This window comes from Corythoichthys intestinalis, chromosome 1 (assembly GCF_030265065.1).
Source record: "Corythoichthys intestinalis isolate RoL2023-P3 chromosome 1, ASM3026506v1, whole genome shotgun sequence".
Classification (NCBI taxonomy): Eukaryota; Metazoa; Chordata; class Actinopteri; order Syngnathiformes; family Syngnathidae; genus Corythoichthys; species Corythoichthys intestinalis.
Window position 1 is genome coordinate 56,040,048 of NC_080395.1, and position 16,606 is coordinate 56,056,653.

Below are 16,606 nucleotides of genomic sequence, written 5' to 3' on the forward strand. Positions count from 1 at the left end.
CGTCACTACTTGAATCAAATTTTTGTAAGTGTATAGCAACCATAATGTGTATCCCATTTATAGCAATTTTCGTTACCCTATTGTTGTTCAACATACAAATTAGAAAAACGCTTCAGGGGAAAAACAATTGCTTGGATTGTGTGTAGCATTCAAGTGTAACAGCGACATCTTGTGGAGAATTTTCCGGAAGTGTCACGCAGTCACGCACTACCTCTACGTCACCAGGAAGTATTCGGGGAAACCGCAGCATCATGGCGGAAAGCGCAAACACACGTGAGTCATTCAAACTACAAATAATGTATAGTACAGCATGATCACGCGTGGAAATATGCATGTCCTGAAGCACGTTCTTCAGCTTTTGATGAACATCATGTGCTTTTTGCACGGCTTGTTTATGGCTGTTGTCCGATGTACATTTGGCAACAGGAGTAGTTTTCTTCTAAACTCAATGCGTTTGGTAAGTACTTGTGCTTCATTACTGTAGATCCTTGTGCGGATGACGAAGACATGCCCGAGCTATCAAGCGGCGACTCTGGTGATGACCAAGAGCAGTGGCAGTGGACTGAGGAGGACAGTCAACAGGTTTCGTGTTTGTTTTGTGACAGGTGATGGCACAACTTGCTATTTTGTTTTGGTGTGGTGGGATTCTATAGAAGCAGTTGGGAGAGGATGGGGTCAGTCTATGTGGGAGTGGGAGAGGGAGTCATTGTTTTTAAACCCTCACATGGTATCGTGAAAGCGTTGGTTACGCGTACTCTCTGGTTGTCCCCATTCCCATTGAGGGGGTATAAAGTATAGTAGGGGTGTGACAAAATATCGAAATGGTGATATATCATGATAATTTGCATCTCAAAAGATTATCAATATGCTCATGCCGAGAATCGAAAACTTGTTTTAAAAAGGTGTCAATGTATTTAGAAAAAAAAGCAGGTAACCAACAACTTGCTACCAAAATCTGTTAGCTCTATGCCTGCCATTGACGGCGCTCGATGTCCAATCCATTAAGACTGGAAAGGGTGAATGAACGTTTGCTCATTCGAAACCAGAGCATTCAGTCACTTTTTCCAATTTTCAGGGCCTTTACAGGTCACTTCCTGTTGAGTTTTGAGTCACTGCCCTTTCATTCCCAGGGCACCATCCTGTTCTGTAAGCTAAAATCAACAGGAAGTGACCCATAAAATGCCCCCAAATCAATAGGAAGTGACTGAAAATCAACAGGTTGGCCTGGAGTGGCCCAACATTACCTCGTTGCCTGGCATTGGCTGCCACTGATGGCCATAGAAGTGGGACAGGCCTGTTTGAAGTGGGAGGGGTTCATTCGCTGCCACCCTTCCAGTTCAAATGAATTGGACATCTACTAGTGATACTTATACCCGAAAAATGAAGATAACTTGTTTTTCTGTTTGTTAGTTGTTCAGTAAAATATCCTAGAATGTTTTCCTGACCAATGTATCGATAGTCGTTGTATCGTGAGGTTTCTGGGGTGGTGTGTTTGGGGGGTTGGGGGGGGGGGGGTTGTCACCAATGGTGCACATTCTCCCACTAAAAGGATGAGAGAGGCATTTAATTTTCATCATTAGGTATACCTCAACTATGAGAAAATGAAGGGGGGGATATACTGTCTGAATTTATTTGCAAATTATGGAGAATAAGTATCTGTTCAATAAAAAAATTAATCTCAGTACTTTGACAGATCAAACTTTTCTGTAAGTCTTTTTTTTTTTTTTTTTTCCTTCAGTTTCACACTGTTGCTGGTATTGTGGCCCATTCCTCCATGCAGATACCTAGTGCAATGATGTTTTGGGGCTGTCACAGGGCAATATGGACTTGCAATTCCATCCAAGATTTTCTATGGGGTTGAGACCTGGAGACTGGCTAGGCCACTCAAGGACCTTGAAATTATTCTTACAAAGCACCTTCATTACCCAGGCAGTGTGTTTGGGATGGCTGTCTTTCTCAAAGATATTACCGCATCGGCCCGAATATAAGACAGTGTTTTTTGCATTGAAATAAGATTTTAAAAAAAGGGGTTGTCTTATATTCACGGTCTAGACATTATACCCATTCATGACGCCAGATATCATTGAAGCGATGTTCTGTTATGACAGATCTCAGCTACTCTCCCCATTCACGACGCTAGATGGCGCCAGATATCGTTGAAGCGATGTTCTGTCATCAGATCTACTAGTTTAACCAGTTTGCATTATTTTATTGCAATGTTTTTCCTTATTCAGATTTGTTTCAAGACTACAGTTAGACTTCACTTTGATATTTAATGCAGTTATTGCAATTTTGTTGTTTTATCACAATAGATTGGTTTCTATACATTTCAAAAACCAGAAGCCATTCATTAACGAATGTGATTGCACTTTAGTTTACATATTTAAATGTTCAGATATTAAGATTTGAATAAGGGCAAAATAACATGCTTTTTTTCTCAAATATATTGTTATAATTTGTTTCAGATGTACTGTAATTATTTTCTGTGTCCAAATTAATTTGGTGTTCAAAAAGTCTTTTTCTAACTTGAGTCTTGAAAAAGAGGGGGTCGTCTTATAATCAGGGCAGTCTTGTATTCGGGCCAATATGGTAGAACCCCAAGCAAAAAGTATTGAATCACCAGTCTCGGACGAGCACTCACTCAGACATTTTATTATGTAGGACAAACCCGGATAAAATGCTTGAAAAAATAATGAATTACTTCAAAAGTGCAACTCTTTAGCATTCATAAAACTAAACTAAATGAATAAAAAACATTGTGGTGGTCAGTAAATGTTAATTTTACAGAGCAAGTGCAGGGAAATATGGAATCACTCCAGTCTGTGGAAAACATATGTCATCATGAGAAACAAAAAAATAACAAAACACATCTCTCGTATTTAGTAGCACCACCTCTGGCTTTTATGACAGCTTGCAGTCTCTGAGGCATGATTCCCCTAAAGTTTGGGTTTGTGGTCAGGACTTTGAAATTTTATTTTCGTCTTTTCTTTACTGTTGTACTTTCTTATACTTTTATACACATATGTGTATATTCTCATTTTATAGACTTGGTTTGACCTGAAACAAAGAATTGACATTTATCTTAAATATTTTCTGCACAACTAGGAAGTAAAATCGGAAATTTTGAATATAGCCTCTAATTTTAGCAAAACCAAACTTTTTACCTTTTATAGTAGCACTTTTTCATTTTGTTTGGGCCCAAGCAACACAAAACAATTACAACCTAGGAGCATTTTTTTCCTGTAACATGGTGTTATCAGTGGTCTTGTGTGTCTTTCATTTTCAAATAACACATTTGATTTCTTTACACCATGTTGCTTACCTGTAGCAGATTGAGTCTTCCTGGCCTGGGACGGGTCTATAATTTTGTTTCTGGTGTCCTTTGACAGCTCTCTAGTTTTGGCTATAGTGAAGTTTATAGTGTGACTTTGGGTATGTGGACAGATATCTTCTATACTGATAAGAGTTCAAACAGGCGTCATTAATAACTGTAGGTCACGAGTGGAGGACAGAGTAGCCTCTCACAGAAGTTACATCTGTGAGAAAATGAAATCTTGGTTGTTTGTAAGTGACCAAATACTTAATTTTCCACCATAATTTGCAAATAAATTCCTGAAAAATCTGTGTGATTTACTGGACTAAAAAATCTGAAATTGTACAATTGGTGGCTGACTAAATTCCCCCCTCTTTCACAAGTGCTGATACTATGAATAACAGCTATTTATATTGCTACCAATGCTGCTTGGACATCTAGAACTACATACCTCTTTCACTTGTCCAATTATACTACAGTTACCATTAATTATCTGGTATATGGCTATAAAGCTGTGAGCTCATGTTTGTTTTTCTGGTAACCAGTGGCCTATACTATGAAACAGTTTTTCTGGCTCAGCAGGGTAACTTTGAGAGTCATTTCATCACGTGCAGCGTCGCTTCCCGGCTAGCCTAGACTACGAAAGGTGGATATGTTGGAACCGAGGAGTGTTGCCACAGCAACACACGCCACACGTCAAACCTGGTCGTCTCAGAGTTATATCTTAACCCCAGGATTCCGATTAACCACGCTGTATTTAAACAGCACTCCTCCGCGGACGTGTCTTCTTGACAATGACAGCGTACCTGGACGACCCATACAACATTGGCGCGCGGATTGTGAAGGGCTCTCTTCGGGCGATGTTCTCCATGAAAGATATAGATTTTCTTTCACGTAACCTACCGAAGTCAGGCCCTCACAATTGAGCAGAATGTATGCCTATCCTTGCGCTCTTTCGCCAGCGGAAAATATATGTATTACATCGGTGATGCTGAATATCTAAATAAGAACACTGTATGCCGTGCGATTCAGAAAGTGGTTGGAGAGGGGTATGGAAACACTTCAAATTGATTGTTGAAAATGCTATGCAGAAACCTGTGTCTGCTTCGCTGAATGTAAACATGTGGAGCTTTGCTCTCATACGAGAAATATATTTAACTTTTCCAGTGTTATTTTGTTGTGTAAATGCATTTATTATAATCATAAAAATATGTAGACATTGAGAAAACTTGCGGGGGTTTTTTCTGACAACTCGAGATTAAAATGTCAAATCCACTGATAGAACAGACACACATATAAAAGATATAAATATTTATTGAATATGCATCGTAGAGTCTTGTTTAACTGTGAGAATTAGTTACAAAAGACGGGCTTTAATTTATTATCATTATGTACAGGCATCGTCACAAATGTGATCACGCAAAACGCAACCACCCATCGCATTCCCGCATTTCCTTCTCCTGAGTCCTCACAAATATAACATCAAATTTCGTTTTTTTTTTTTTTTTTTTTCGCGCTCGGGCCTGCAAATCAAGGGGCCGGGTTGGGCTCGATTTTTCAGGCCCGATCTAACCTCTACTCTGAAGATGTTCAAAGGACATATTCATACAGTCAATAGGATTAAACATAAAATCATCCTGCTTCATGTGGTGATGCACATACGATAAATTATTTCTTACAGTTAACATCAAATCTTATTTTATTGTCCTGACAGCAAGCTTTATTTCTTTTCATGGACATAAGTAAACTGGCATATTGACGCATTCACAAATCACACGAGCTGTAATTTGCTGCCAACACACCACTCGCGCTCTACTCGCTAAAGCGGTGTTAGATTTCGAGGTGAGGGTAGATTTTAATTCCTCATAATTCCGCATGATTATCGCGCATTCCTCCTCCATGAAGTAAGGTGCCCGTGCCATCGTAACAAGTAGTGTTTGACTCTGGTCTCCACCCCCTTTTATGTGAACGCGCAGTAACTCTGATTGGGTGGACTCAGGTTCGACTAATCTACCTCATAATCGGCGTCGTAGCACCAATTGACCACAAACTAGATAACCAGGTTTTGTCAACTCCGGTTACCCGCTGGTAAACAGGATTAGTTATGGGGAGGTTGAATTCTGTTCGTAGTACAGGCCGCAAGTAGTTAGTGATTTTTAGACTCAAAGCTGTTGACAAGATTTCACAATGAAAGAAGAGCCAAATATTCCCAGTTTACTAGTTTCAATTGTACATTAATCAATCAGTTGTATACTAGTATGGTATCTGCCTTTGTACTCACGCTAAAAGGTTAACACAAAGTTCATTACAAGACTGTTTTATCTATATATATTATTATAATATTGATAATTTCTTTGAGTCCTAGTTTTATATTGTATAGAGGATTACAAAGTAATGTGAATATCTGGTGAGTATCTATAATATCTAGTCAGTGATCCACAGGACATACATTTCAACAGAGATTGCACTGATGCAACACACTTGATTTCAATTGATGTATCGGTCTAGTTGCTTGAGGTACCGTAGCTGAGCTCAATGATCATTTAGCACATGTTTTTCAGCGCTGTACTGGCAGCATTTTTCAAAAATTTTTCATTAGTATTGATCACAAAGGTATTGCACACGGTCATCTGTTATCTGACAGGAAAAATGCCTTTCCAGGCTCAGTGATTGACCAATAATGGTTGGTAATCAATTGCAGAAAAATATATATTTTTTTGTTTTTGTTATAAAGCAAAGCCGGTTTAGGGTGGATTACTCTAACTTCATAGTCTTCTCTGTCCTAAAACAGTATTGATTTTAGTGTTTTATTCTGAGACTATTAGTGCAGGTTATGTCAAAGTAGTACATTTCCCCTCCAGATTGCTAAATTCGGTGACTGCCACCCTGCAACACTTCACATTTGAGCACCAAGTCAACCTTATTGATGTGATCAGGAAATACAGTAAGGACACACTCAAACACTATAAATAAACTGAAAGCCAAATATTGATAGGATAAGATATTGTAGTATTACTCTAACTGAACATTGTTTCCTTATTAGATTTAGACGACTACAGTTACATTAAGCTCATCAATTTCATACGCTCTTCGGTGAGTATACATGTCTGAGTTCAATTACCGTATTTTTCGGACTATAAGTCCAGTTTTTTTCATGGTTTGGCAGAAGGTGCGTCTTATACTCTGGAGCGATTTATGTGTGATTATTTACGGTCGGGTCGGGCCGACTTCTCTCTCGCTTTTTTTTTTTTTTTTTTTTTTTTAATGAATGTATATTCTAGAACTGTATGGATGTTAAATAAAATTTGGATAAAATGGAGAAGGCGCTGTGCATGCCTGCGCACGTGAACGCAGTGGCCTCGCTCTCTTTTCAGGCTTCCCCTCCCGCGCGCATCCTGGTATTTCCTTTGTGGAGCAGCTATTGGAGTGAAAAACAAAAGACTGGGGAATTGACAAGCAAACAACTGCGCTAGGAGTGGGATATGGAAAGGATTCAAATTGATTGTTGAAGGTGCTATACAGAAAATTGTCAGCTTCGCTGAATGTAAACGAATGTGGCACTTTGGTCTCATACGAGAAATATATTTAACAAACTTTTCCAGCATTATTTTGTTGTGTAAATGCATTTATAATGATCATAAAAATATGTAGACTATTGAAACATTGAGAAAACCTGCGTTTTTTTTTTTTTTTTTTTTTTTTATCTGCCAGCTCGAGATTAAAATGTAAAATCCACTATCCGCCTGTTACAACAGACACGCAAATAGAAAAGAATAAATGTTTATTGAATATCCATCTTAGTCTTGTTTAACTGGGAGAATTCGTTACAAAAGACTGGCTTTAATTTGTTGTCGTAATGCATATAGACCCCAATCACATGACGTCACAACTCCGCCCCCCTGACTGGTGCCGCCATATAGACCCTACTCACATGACGTCACAACCACGCCTCCGCGCCATATTGTCTGTCAGCTCGTCGGGTTTAAGCATTACCGCTACGTAAATTCCTCCTATTATGGCGTGTTTTTCTGCTCGTTAACATTAATAATCAAAATGGTGAAGGCGTGTGTGGCGGTTGGTTGCAATAACAGAGATGATAGACGGAGAGACTTGAAGTTCTACCGTATTCCGAGAGACCCGGAGAGGAGCGCGAGATGGACTGCTGCAATTCGATGAGAAAACTGGGCACCAAACGATCACTACAGATTATGTAGTAGTCATTTTATATCTGGTAAGATGCATTTAATATATATTTAGAGGGTTTTGGGCTGACAACCACATTTAAGATAATTGCGAAGCTAATCGCCGACAACATACAGTTTCAAATTCAAGATGCTTATTTCTTCCACCATCATTATTTTTTGAATAATATTTAGCTGGTACCAAGTGAAAGAAGTTAAACAGGTGTGTCCAAACCTTTTGCAAAGGGGGCCAGATTTGGTGTGGTAAAAATGCGGGGAGCTACCTTGGCTGATTTACATAGAACTATATATTGAAAGAAATTTTAGCAAGCCCTTCTGTGTGTCACATTTGCTTTATAATTTTTTTAAATTCATAATTTCAACAATCTCATCTTTGTGGCGTTCTTTCGACACTCGGGCTCTTGCGAAATACTGCTGCTGTGAAATTAAACTAGCTTCAAGTTGCTATAATTTCTCGCTGCGTATCTTCCCTAGAATGTTGTCGTACATGTCAGCGTGTCTTGTTTGGTAATATTGCGTCACATCGAACTCTTTGAAAACAGCGACTGTCTATTTGCAAATGAGGCAGTCACAGTTGTTGCGTGTTTATTGAAGAAATAGTCCAATATCCACCTATCCTTGAAGCGTTGGCCATCGCAGTCAACTTTTTTTTAATTGATTGTCGCCATTTTAGAAAATTGGAAGTAAAGGGTCACACGGAGCAATGTTGCTTAGAGCGCTGCTCTTAATGTTTTTCAAAGTTTCGTGAGAATAGGCTGAGTTTCTGTGGAAAAGATAGTTGTAGATATCAGGGTAGCAGATGTCAGGCAGAGAGGGCGAAGACAGCGGGTCGAAAAATATCGATTTAGGCATCAAATATGGATCTGGCGAATGGATAGACTGAAGCTTTTCCACATAATGCCTATTATGCAACGCATCCAATGAGTTTACAGCGTCTGAAAGCACCGGGGCTTCCATGAATTGCACTATAAATTGCACGACAAATTGAAACCATTTAGAATACGGATAAACAAAGACGGACAATATGGCGGCCGGATACAGCGACACGTCATTCTGTGATGTTGGTGAGTAGGGTCTATATGTACCGGCATTATCAGAAACGTGATCACACACAACACAATCACGCATCGCATCCCCGCATTTCCGCCTTCTCCTGAGTCCTCACAAATAAAACATAAAATTTCGGGGGTTTTCGCGCTCGCCAAGCAAATCAAGGTAATTGATCGGGCTCAGGCTGCGTCAGGCTTTAATACCCGTGGGCCTGTCGGCGTCATGTAATGTTAGCATACCGTACACCTATTCAGCCTGTTGTTCACTATTTTAAATTGCCTTTCAAGATGACATGTCTGTTCTTACTGGTGGATTTTATCAAATTTCCCCCCAAAAATGCGACTTATACTCCGGTGCGACTTATATGTTTTTTTCCTTTTCATTGCGCATTTTTTGGCTGGTGCGACTTTTACTCAGGTGCGACGTTTAGTCCGAGAAATACGGTAGTATTTGTATCCTAATATAAAAATCTGAGTTTCAGACTTTTATTTGGTGATATTTGGTTGATTACACTTGTTTTCTCTCTCCAAGAAATGTGATCCATCACATCTCATGGGGCTACCAGATGGTCCATTCCAATGGGAAAGTGAAGACTTTCTCCGTCCGGTTATACAGGATGATCCCTTATTGCAAATTGGTACTACCTCAAGCTTTACCTTTTAAGAAACACTGTTTTGTGACACATAAGGTTAAACCTCTAACTTGTGTCTTGTCTATTTTGGGTAGAAATTCACCTATTTTGATCATTTAATAATAATATGTATTCTGTTTGATGATAATTTTTTAAAAATTGTTATCACTATATTGAAAATCTTGTTTTTTTTTTTTTTCAAATTGATAGTGTAGAAAATGCCCATGAACAGTGGTATGATAAAGTATGTGAACCTTTTGGAATTTCTTATTTCTGCATAAAATCACCATCAAATGTGATCCGATCTGTCAAAATCACAAAGATGTAAAAACTATCTGCTTTAACTAAAACCACCCAAACATTGATAGGTTTTCATATTTTAATAAAGATAGTATGCAAACAATTACAGAACTGGAAATAAGTGAGCCTTATGCCTAAGGAGACTTGGAGAGCTATTGAAACCAATTTTTACCTAACAGTTTAAGTCAGGTGTGTGCCTGATCGTTGATGAGTGGTTTAAAGCTACCCTGCCCACTATAAAACACACACCTGGTATGAATTGTTTTGATGAAAAGCATTGTCTAATGTGAATCATGGCTCGATGAAAAGAGCTGTCTGAAGACCTGCGATCAAGGATTGTTGATTTGTATAAAGCTGGGAAAGGATACAAAACCATCTCTAAAAGTCTGGATGTTAATCAATCGACAGAGAAGTTGTCTACAAATGGAGATCATATGGCATTGTTGCTTCTCTCCCAAGAAGTGGCCGTCCACCAAATATGACGCCAAGAGTTCAGCGCAGAATACTCAGTGAGGTCAAAAGAACCCTAGAGTGTCTGCTAAGGTCTTACAGAAATCACTGGCACTGTCCAATATCTGTGCAGACATCAACTATATGTGAAACTATAGCCAAGAAGGTTCATGTGAGGACTCCACGGAGGCAGCCACTGCTGTCTTTAAAAAAACATTGTTGCCCGTTTAATGTTCACAAAAAGGCACTTAAAACTACACAGAAGCTAAATTATTTTGTGGACTGATGGAACCAAAGTTGAATTCTTTGGGAGTAATGTCATGTGTGGAAGAAAATGGAACAGCTCACCAACATCAACACCTCATCCCCACCATGACGCATGGTGGAAGGAGCATCATGATTTGGGGCTGTTTTGCTGCCTCAGGGCCTGGAAAACTTGCAATCATTAATGGAAGAATGAACTCAAAAGTTTATCAGGATGTTTTGCAGGAAAACCTGAGGCCGTCCGTCAGACAGGAAAAAGAGGATGGATGCTGCAATAAGACAATGATTCAAAACACAGAAGTAAATCAAGTTCAGAATGGTTTCAGAAGAACAAAATACATGTTCTGGAGTGGCCCAGTCAAAGTCAAGACTTGAACCCCATTGAGATGCTGGGGCATGACCTAAAGACAGCGATTCATTCCAGTCATCCCAGGAATCTGACTAAACTACAGCAGTTTTTTAGAAAAGAATGGGCCAAGATTAGTCCTGATCGATGTGCCAGACTGATCTGCAGCTACAGGAATTATTCCATTACCATTTATAATTGCTTCAAAAAGGGGGGGGGGGGGGGGCAAAAAATATTAAATGTGATGGTTCACTTGCTTATTTTCCCGATTCTGTCATTATTTGCATACTATCCTCAGTAAATGAAAACCTATAAATGTTTGGGTGGTTTTAGTTCAAGCAGACAGTTTTTACATCTGTATGATTTTGACAAAGATCAGATCACATTTGATGGTGATTTTTTTTTTTTTTTTGCAGAAATGTGAGAAATTCCAAAAGGTTGATACTTTTTTATACCACTGGATAAACTGGTTATTAATCATTTACTCATGCTTTTATACGTCCAGTCTAAAATTTATGTTGTACTTTGTAGACCTTGAAGACTTGTGTGGTAGCCAAGGGAAGTTTGCATCTACATTCAAGCAGTCTGTGGCGGACGCCCACCATCATGCATTGCTGCAGAGGGCAACCAAGGCTGAAGAGGCAGTGGCTCGATCCTTTGAAGATCTACAAAAACTTAAGTGAGTTATATTACTGTTTTAAGTTTTTCTAGCCTATACGAATGCCAAGGTCAAGCTTGTAGCTAATTTTTTCCCATTGCTTTCACCCTTGTTTCACTAACATTTGCAATACAACAAACTGGCCAGCAGAGGGCTACTTTTTCAGATCCATTTTTCAACCAATGGTACTCTATGAGGAAGAAGTTTTCAAGGAAGGGAAAATTCCACTGCAGCACAGAGTTAAAATGAGGAGGGGGGGGGGGGGGTAGAAAATGGGGCTTAAGGGAAAATTACAAAAAAGGGTGAAGAAGGGTAAGGGAGGAGGTGGGTGATTGAAAAGTGAGCTCCTAATAAATATCTCTCATCTGCTCCATTTGCCACTAGTCCTGTATGCTATAAATGTTGCTTTCTGTTCACTGCTTTTCATCTGATTCCTATTATGTGACACACAAAATTTAAATTTATCTTGCATTCTCTAAGGCTGCTGGTCCAGGATTTGGTGCTGAATGCCGAACCTGGAAGGTCCACTAATGTGTCCGGTGTTGCCGAGCTTCGCGCAGATGAGGATGAAGCCTACTTCAGCTCCTATGGTCATTATGGCATTCATGAGGAGATGCTCAAGGTTTGAGGTTCAATGAAAACTACATACAAACATGTACGCATAAGCTAGTTATGTTGGTACTAAACACTCTCCTGCAGCACAGCAGGCTTTGAAGTGGAAAACCTGGCTGCACAATTTTAAATTTGTATGTAAATGGCAATTCAGTATGTACATTCATACTGAAAATTTGGGGAAAGTGGTAAGTCATCTATAAGCTGCCATGTGAGACAAACATTTCTGTTACAGCAAAATAATTTTTTTTACAATGCTTAAACACGAGTATCAAAGTTTGGAGAGAGCTGTCTCTGCGCGGCTATGTGCACTTTCATATTACTTACTGCAGCACTTGCACATATTCTGCCGGACATCCTGATTGGACCATAGAGCTTTACGTTTTGTGTGCGTTTGTGCACGTCAAGCTGATGCTGACGCACTGTGTGTGGAGGGAGAGGGACTTAAGGAAAACAAGGTGTGATTATCTTGTTCTTCTCAAAACTTTTAAATTACCTCCAGTTTTATAGATATTTACCAATTAGTAATAAATAGCCATGGTTAGTTTCAGATGAGGGGTTTCAGTAAAGTGCTGTGTAAAAGAAACTTCTTTAAAACAGAATTAAACTACCCTTATCTCAAGCAGCTGTGTGAAATTGACATTAGAATGCTGATGGTTTCATTTTTGTTTTTTCCTGTGGTTCTTTTGACATTGGTGTGATTCATATCAATGAGCCACATTGTTTTTACCCTGCTGATTGATTGCAATGCACTCAAGATTTACTGGTAATTCAATAACTTGGCATACATTTTTTTGGGGTGGAGGGGCACCCTGTGATAGTGTTTAGTTGTTGACCACCTTTCATAAACATTTTTATTTGACAAATGCAACCAATATCAAGCATACTTATACAAAGCAATATGAAGCATTTATATAAAATTTGTACCTAGTGCTACTTCTCAGCATCAGTCCCTGGTTAAGCCCTTCTACAACATTACTGCAATAAAGAAATGGGACTACATGGCCCAGTATTAGTTCCCCAACCCAGAGGTTGTGAGTTCGATTCCCCCACCCTGGTGACCATGCCGAAGTGTCCTTGAGCAAGATATACTGAACACACATTGCTCCTGATCTTTGTCTTCAGTAGGTGAATGACGAAATATTGTCAGTGTGCTTTGAGTACCTGGAAGCATAGACTTGCTTGAAGGTCGAAAAGTGTTACAGATGTTTAGGACCATTTACCGTAAAAAAATATAGTATACATCAACTAAACTGTACTGCTTATCCTCACGAGGGTCAGGGTGGAGGGGGTTGTGTGTTGGAGCCTAATTGTAATTTTTTTAATTTATTATTTGTTTTAATGTTTAATTTATGGATTTGGGTAATGTGTGTCTGCATCACTTTACTGTAGCAGTATAATAGTTAGCTCCAACAAAATAGTTTGAGGTCATTAAGCACAAACACAATTCATCGATTAGGCAAGATGCACTGGATGATAAGGAGCACTATCAAAAAAAAAGGATTTTTAGTTCGCTTTATAGTAAAAGAAAAAATATAGTATTAACAATCCTGAGTAAATTTAATATCGTTCTGCTACGGAAAAAGAACTGTTCAAATCAGTCATCACAACTCCAAGTCAATGACCTCAAAGATATGTCAGAGACATCTCCCCAGTCATGATTGACAGAATTAATCTCCGCAGCATCTTCGCAACAAGCGGATCCTCGAATCACCATAAGTTCACCAACGAGTCTTGAGACTTCTGAGATAGGACTGTTAAAAATATGACTGTAGTGACTAAAAGTAGAAAATGGTAAAATTGAATGCAAGATAAATGGTAACAAATGTAAAATCAAAGAAAATAATAAACAGATCTTTACTAAATCTGTATTTTTTTTTTTTTTTTTTTTTTTGTACTCACCTTAAAATGCATCAAGCATGTGCAGTTTTAGTACATATGCATCAAGCATGTGCAGTTGCAGTACATGCAGCAATAAAACGGGAACATGTGGTTTTGCATCTTTAACAACCGTCTTTGAACCAATGACATGAATGCTTCTCTCAAATTTAAATGGAAATTTTATGTTCTTTTCATAGGATAAAGTGCGCACCGAGACCTACAGGGACTTCATGTACAGAAACCCTGAGGTGTTCAGAGACAAGGTGAGACTGTTTAAGAAATACATCCATAAATACAAAGACCACATTTACATATTGACTGTCCCATGGCATAAAATGTGCATTTATTTCAATAATGCTAATTTGCAAATTTAATTATTGCCATCAACGTACCTGTGAGTTTATGTGTAGATTAGCTCGTTTAATAAGGAGCTAGGCCTTTAACACACTCTGTATTTTTCAGGAAAGGCATTAATACGTCGACAGCGTGTGATTTAAGCCATTGCATGACTTTATTAGTAAACGCAGTGTCGACTGCATGGTGCTGATAACAAATGCAGGCTTCAACTAACAGAACAACCCCTTACACAAAGACCATTGCCATTAGTCCCAGGGACCGGTGGTCCATATCATGGCTATCTATTATATAGGGGGCTGTTGGTGAGCACTAGGATGAGTGTGGAAGTGTGAAAGGCAGGTTGATTCATGTACAATATTCCCGTCAGCACAGAGATAGAGGAGGGAGTTTGAAAACAAGGATTTTCTACTTTTCGTGCCACGAATATTGGTTTGGCATAGTGCACACAAATATGGCTGGTAAGCAAAGCGGTGTTAGTCGTGTCAGCGCTGTGCCTCTACACAAGCCCATAAGAACAGCAGGGTACCTATAAGACAGTTGTCTCAAATAGACGCACAGGAAGCGGTTCGTACAGTTGAGTGCAGTCTCACTACAGCTAGTGCATTTATCGCCAGTGGTGGCATACATGATCAAATTAGCTGGTCCCACTAAAGTCCTAAATTAGATGTAATTAAAAAGTCAACAGTAGAATTATTATTTTCAAAGTAACACTTTAGTTGGCTTTAAAATTTCTTGAATCCAATTTTCATATTTGTTTTGTTGAAAGAATGAAACAAATTAAGTGATGCCACTCACTGATTCTCTGCATTGGCTCCACTTTCAGGTCTATCATGCGGTTGTGCGTGAACTTAAGCTGCAATAATAATTGTAATACATTTTATTTGTATAGTGCTTTTCAAGAGGCTAGAAGACACTTTACAAAAATCTGATGACAAAAATCTACAGAGTTAAAAAAAATAGTGTCATAAGTTATACAAACTTAACTTTTTTCACTTTTGGTTTGTTTTGACAAGTTAGTCCTTAATTTACTTTCAAATGGCATTATGAAGTCTTGAATTTAACTTGCCTTTAGCTGTAGGCAGAGGTGGGTAGACTAGCCAAAAATGTTACTCCAGCAACAGTGGTGTTATTTCAAAATATTACTCAAGTAAAAGTAGTCATCCAAAAAATTCACTCAAGTACAATTTGGATTCATTAGTGCAATACGATTCGGCAAATTATTCGAAGAATAATCACTTTTGGCGACGCTGGGGCCAACAATGCCGGCTATAACCATGTTGCTTGGGTTCCACTGTCATTATTAACAACTCTTCATTGGCAACGCGTCATTTTTCACTTGGTCAAAGCTGTTTTTCTTAAAATGTTTTGCTGAAAACAGCAGAATACTTACCGGCTGCCTGGTCAATCCACTCAGTTCACTACATGGTCGAACGGAAAAAAGCAGTGTTCATGTTAGAGCAATTTCCTACAGCACTCGTATTGACCATTGTTTCTTACACAACACAAGTTAACCATTTTTTCAATAGAAAATGTTCTTGGAAAAGCAACTAGAACGCTAGCGCAGCATGCAAAGAAGCCTCCCTTTGAATACGTCTCTTCCGGTTACTGACGCTGGCTTCCTGGCCAACAGCGAAATGGGATTAAAACTGTGTTTTGTCCTTTTTTTTTTTTTCTGGTTCATTTTAAAAACAAAGGACTACAGGTTGTGGCTCAGTAAAGTCTAATCTATCAAATTCAGTAAAGTACCCCTTGATGTGATTGAAGGACTTTAAATGTAGTTTTTGAACTTTGTAGTTACTCCATTGGTGTAAAAACAACATTCGTGCTTCTTCATCCTCAGCAAGGTGGAATGACTGATGGCCAGCATGCATTTGCAACTTCGTTCCCACCATTCTTTATCTTACTGTTTGCTTGCCAAGTCATGTAAATACAAGCTTCGATTTATGTTTTGCTCTCCTTGGATTTTACAGTGATCTTGCATTTTCTGCTGGAACACAACAAGCATTTTGTAGCATATTACTCATCGGTAAATGCAGTTTAGCTTCACGGACCAGGCAACATAAATGTGTTAGGAGTTCCTTGACTTCTCAAGTCCACGTGCCTCTAATATCTGAATATTGTATATGTTTTCGCACTATAACTTTCACGTTTTTATTGTTGCCTTTTAGATTGTTTTAGATGTGGGCTGTGGGACTTGCATACTATCGATGTTTGCTGCCAGGGCTGGAGCCAAAAAGGTCATAGCTGTTGACCAATCAGATATTATATACCAGGCCATGGACATTGTCAGGTAAGGGACATTATAAGGAACTTTTAACCAACATTTGTTGTTGCTGTCCTAACACAGCTTGTGTGACATTTGATGGAAACTGTTTTACTGTATGTATGTACAGTACATATACACACACACACACACACACATATATATATATATGTGTGTGTGTGTGTATGCTATATAAGGGCTGTCAAACAATTAAGATTTTTAATCAAGTTAATCACAGCTTAAAAATTAATTAATCATAATTAATCGCAATTCAGACCA

The 16,606-nt window shown here is 38.7% G+C and overlaps 1 protein-coding gene across 1 annotated transcript in view; it reads left to right on the forward strand.

Annotated features, from left to right (window-relative positions):
* Positions 1-85: 85 nt before the first annotated feature.
* The window catches only part of prmt3 (protein arginine methyltransferase 3), an 89,244-nt gene continuing 72,723 nt past the window's right edge, over positions 86-16,606 (forward strand). Inside the window, exons 1-9 of the mRNA XM_057835692.1 lie at positions 86-273; positions 485-605; positions 6,175-6,257; positions 6,357-6,406; positions 9,097-9,202; positions 11,088-11,235; positions 11,695-11,836; positions 13,905-13,970; positions 16,233-16,354. Of these exons, the coding sequence (XP_057691675.1) occupies positions 252-273; positions 485-605; positions 6,175-6,257; positions 6,357-6,406; positions 9,097-9,202; positions 11,088-11,235; positions 11,695-11,836; positions 13,905-13,970; positions 16,233-16,354 (860 nt within the window). The 5' untranslated portion in view covers positions 86-251. The remainder of the gene's footprint in view (positions 274-484; positions 606-6,174; positions 6,258-6,356; positions 6,407-9,096; positions 9,203-11,087; positions 11,236-11,694; positions 11,837-13,904; positions 13,971-16,232; positions 16,355-16,606) is intronic.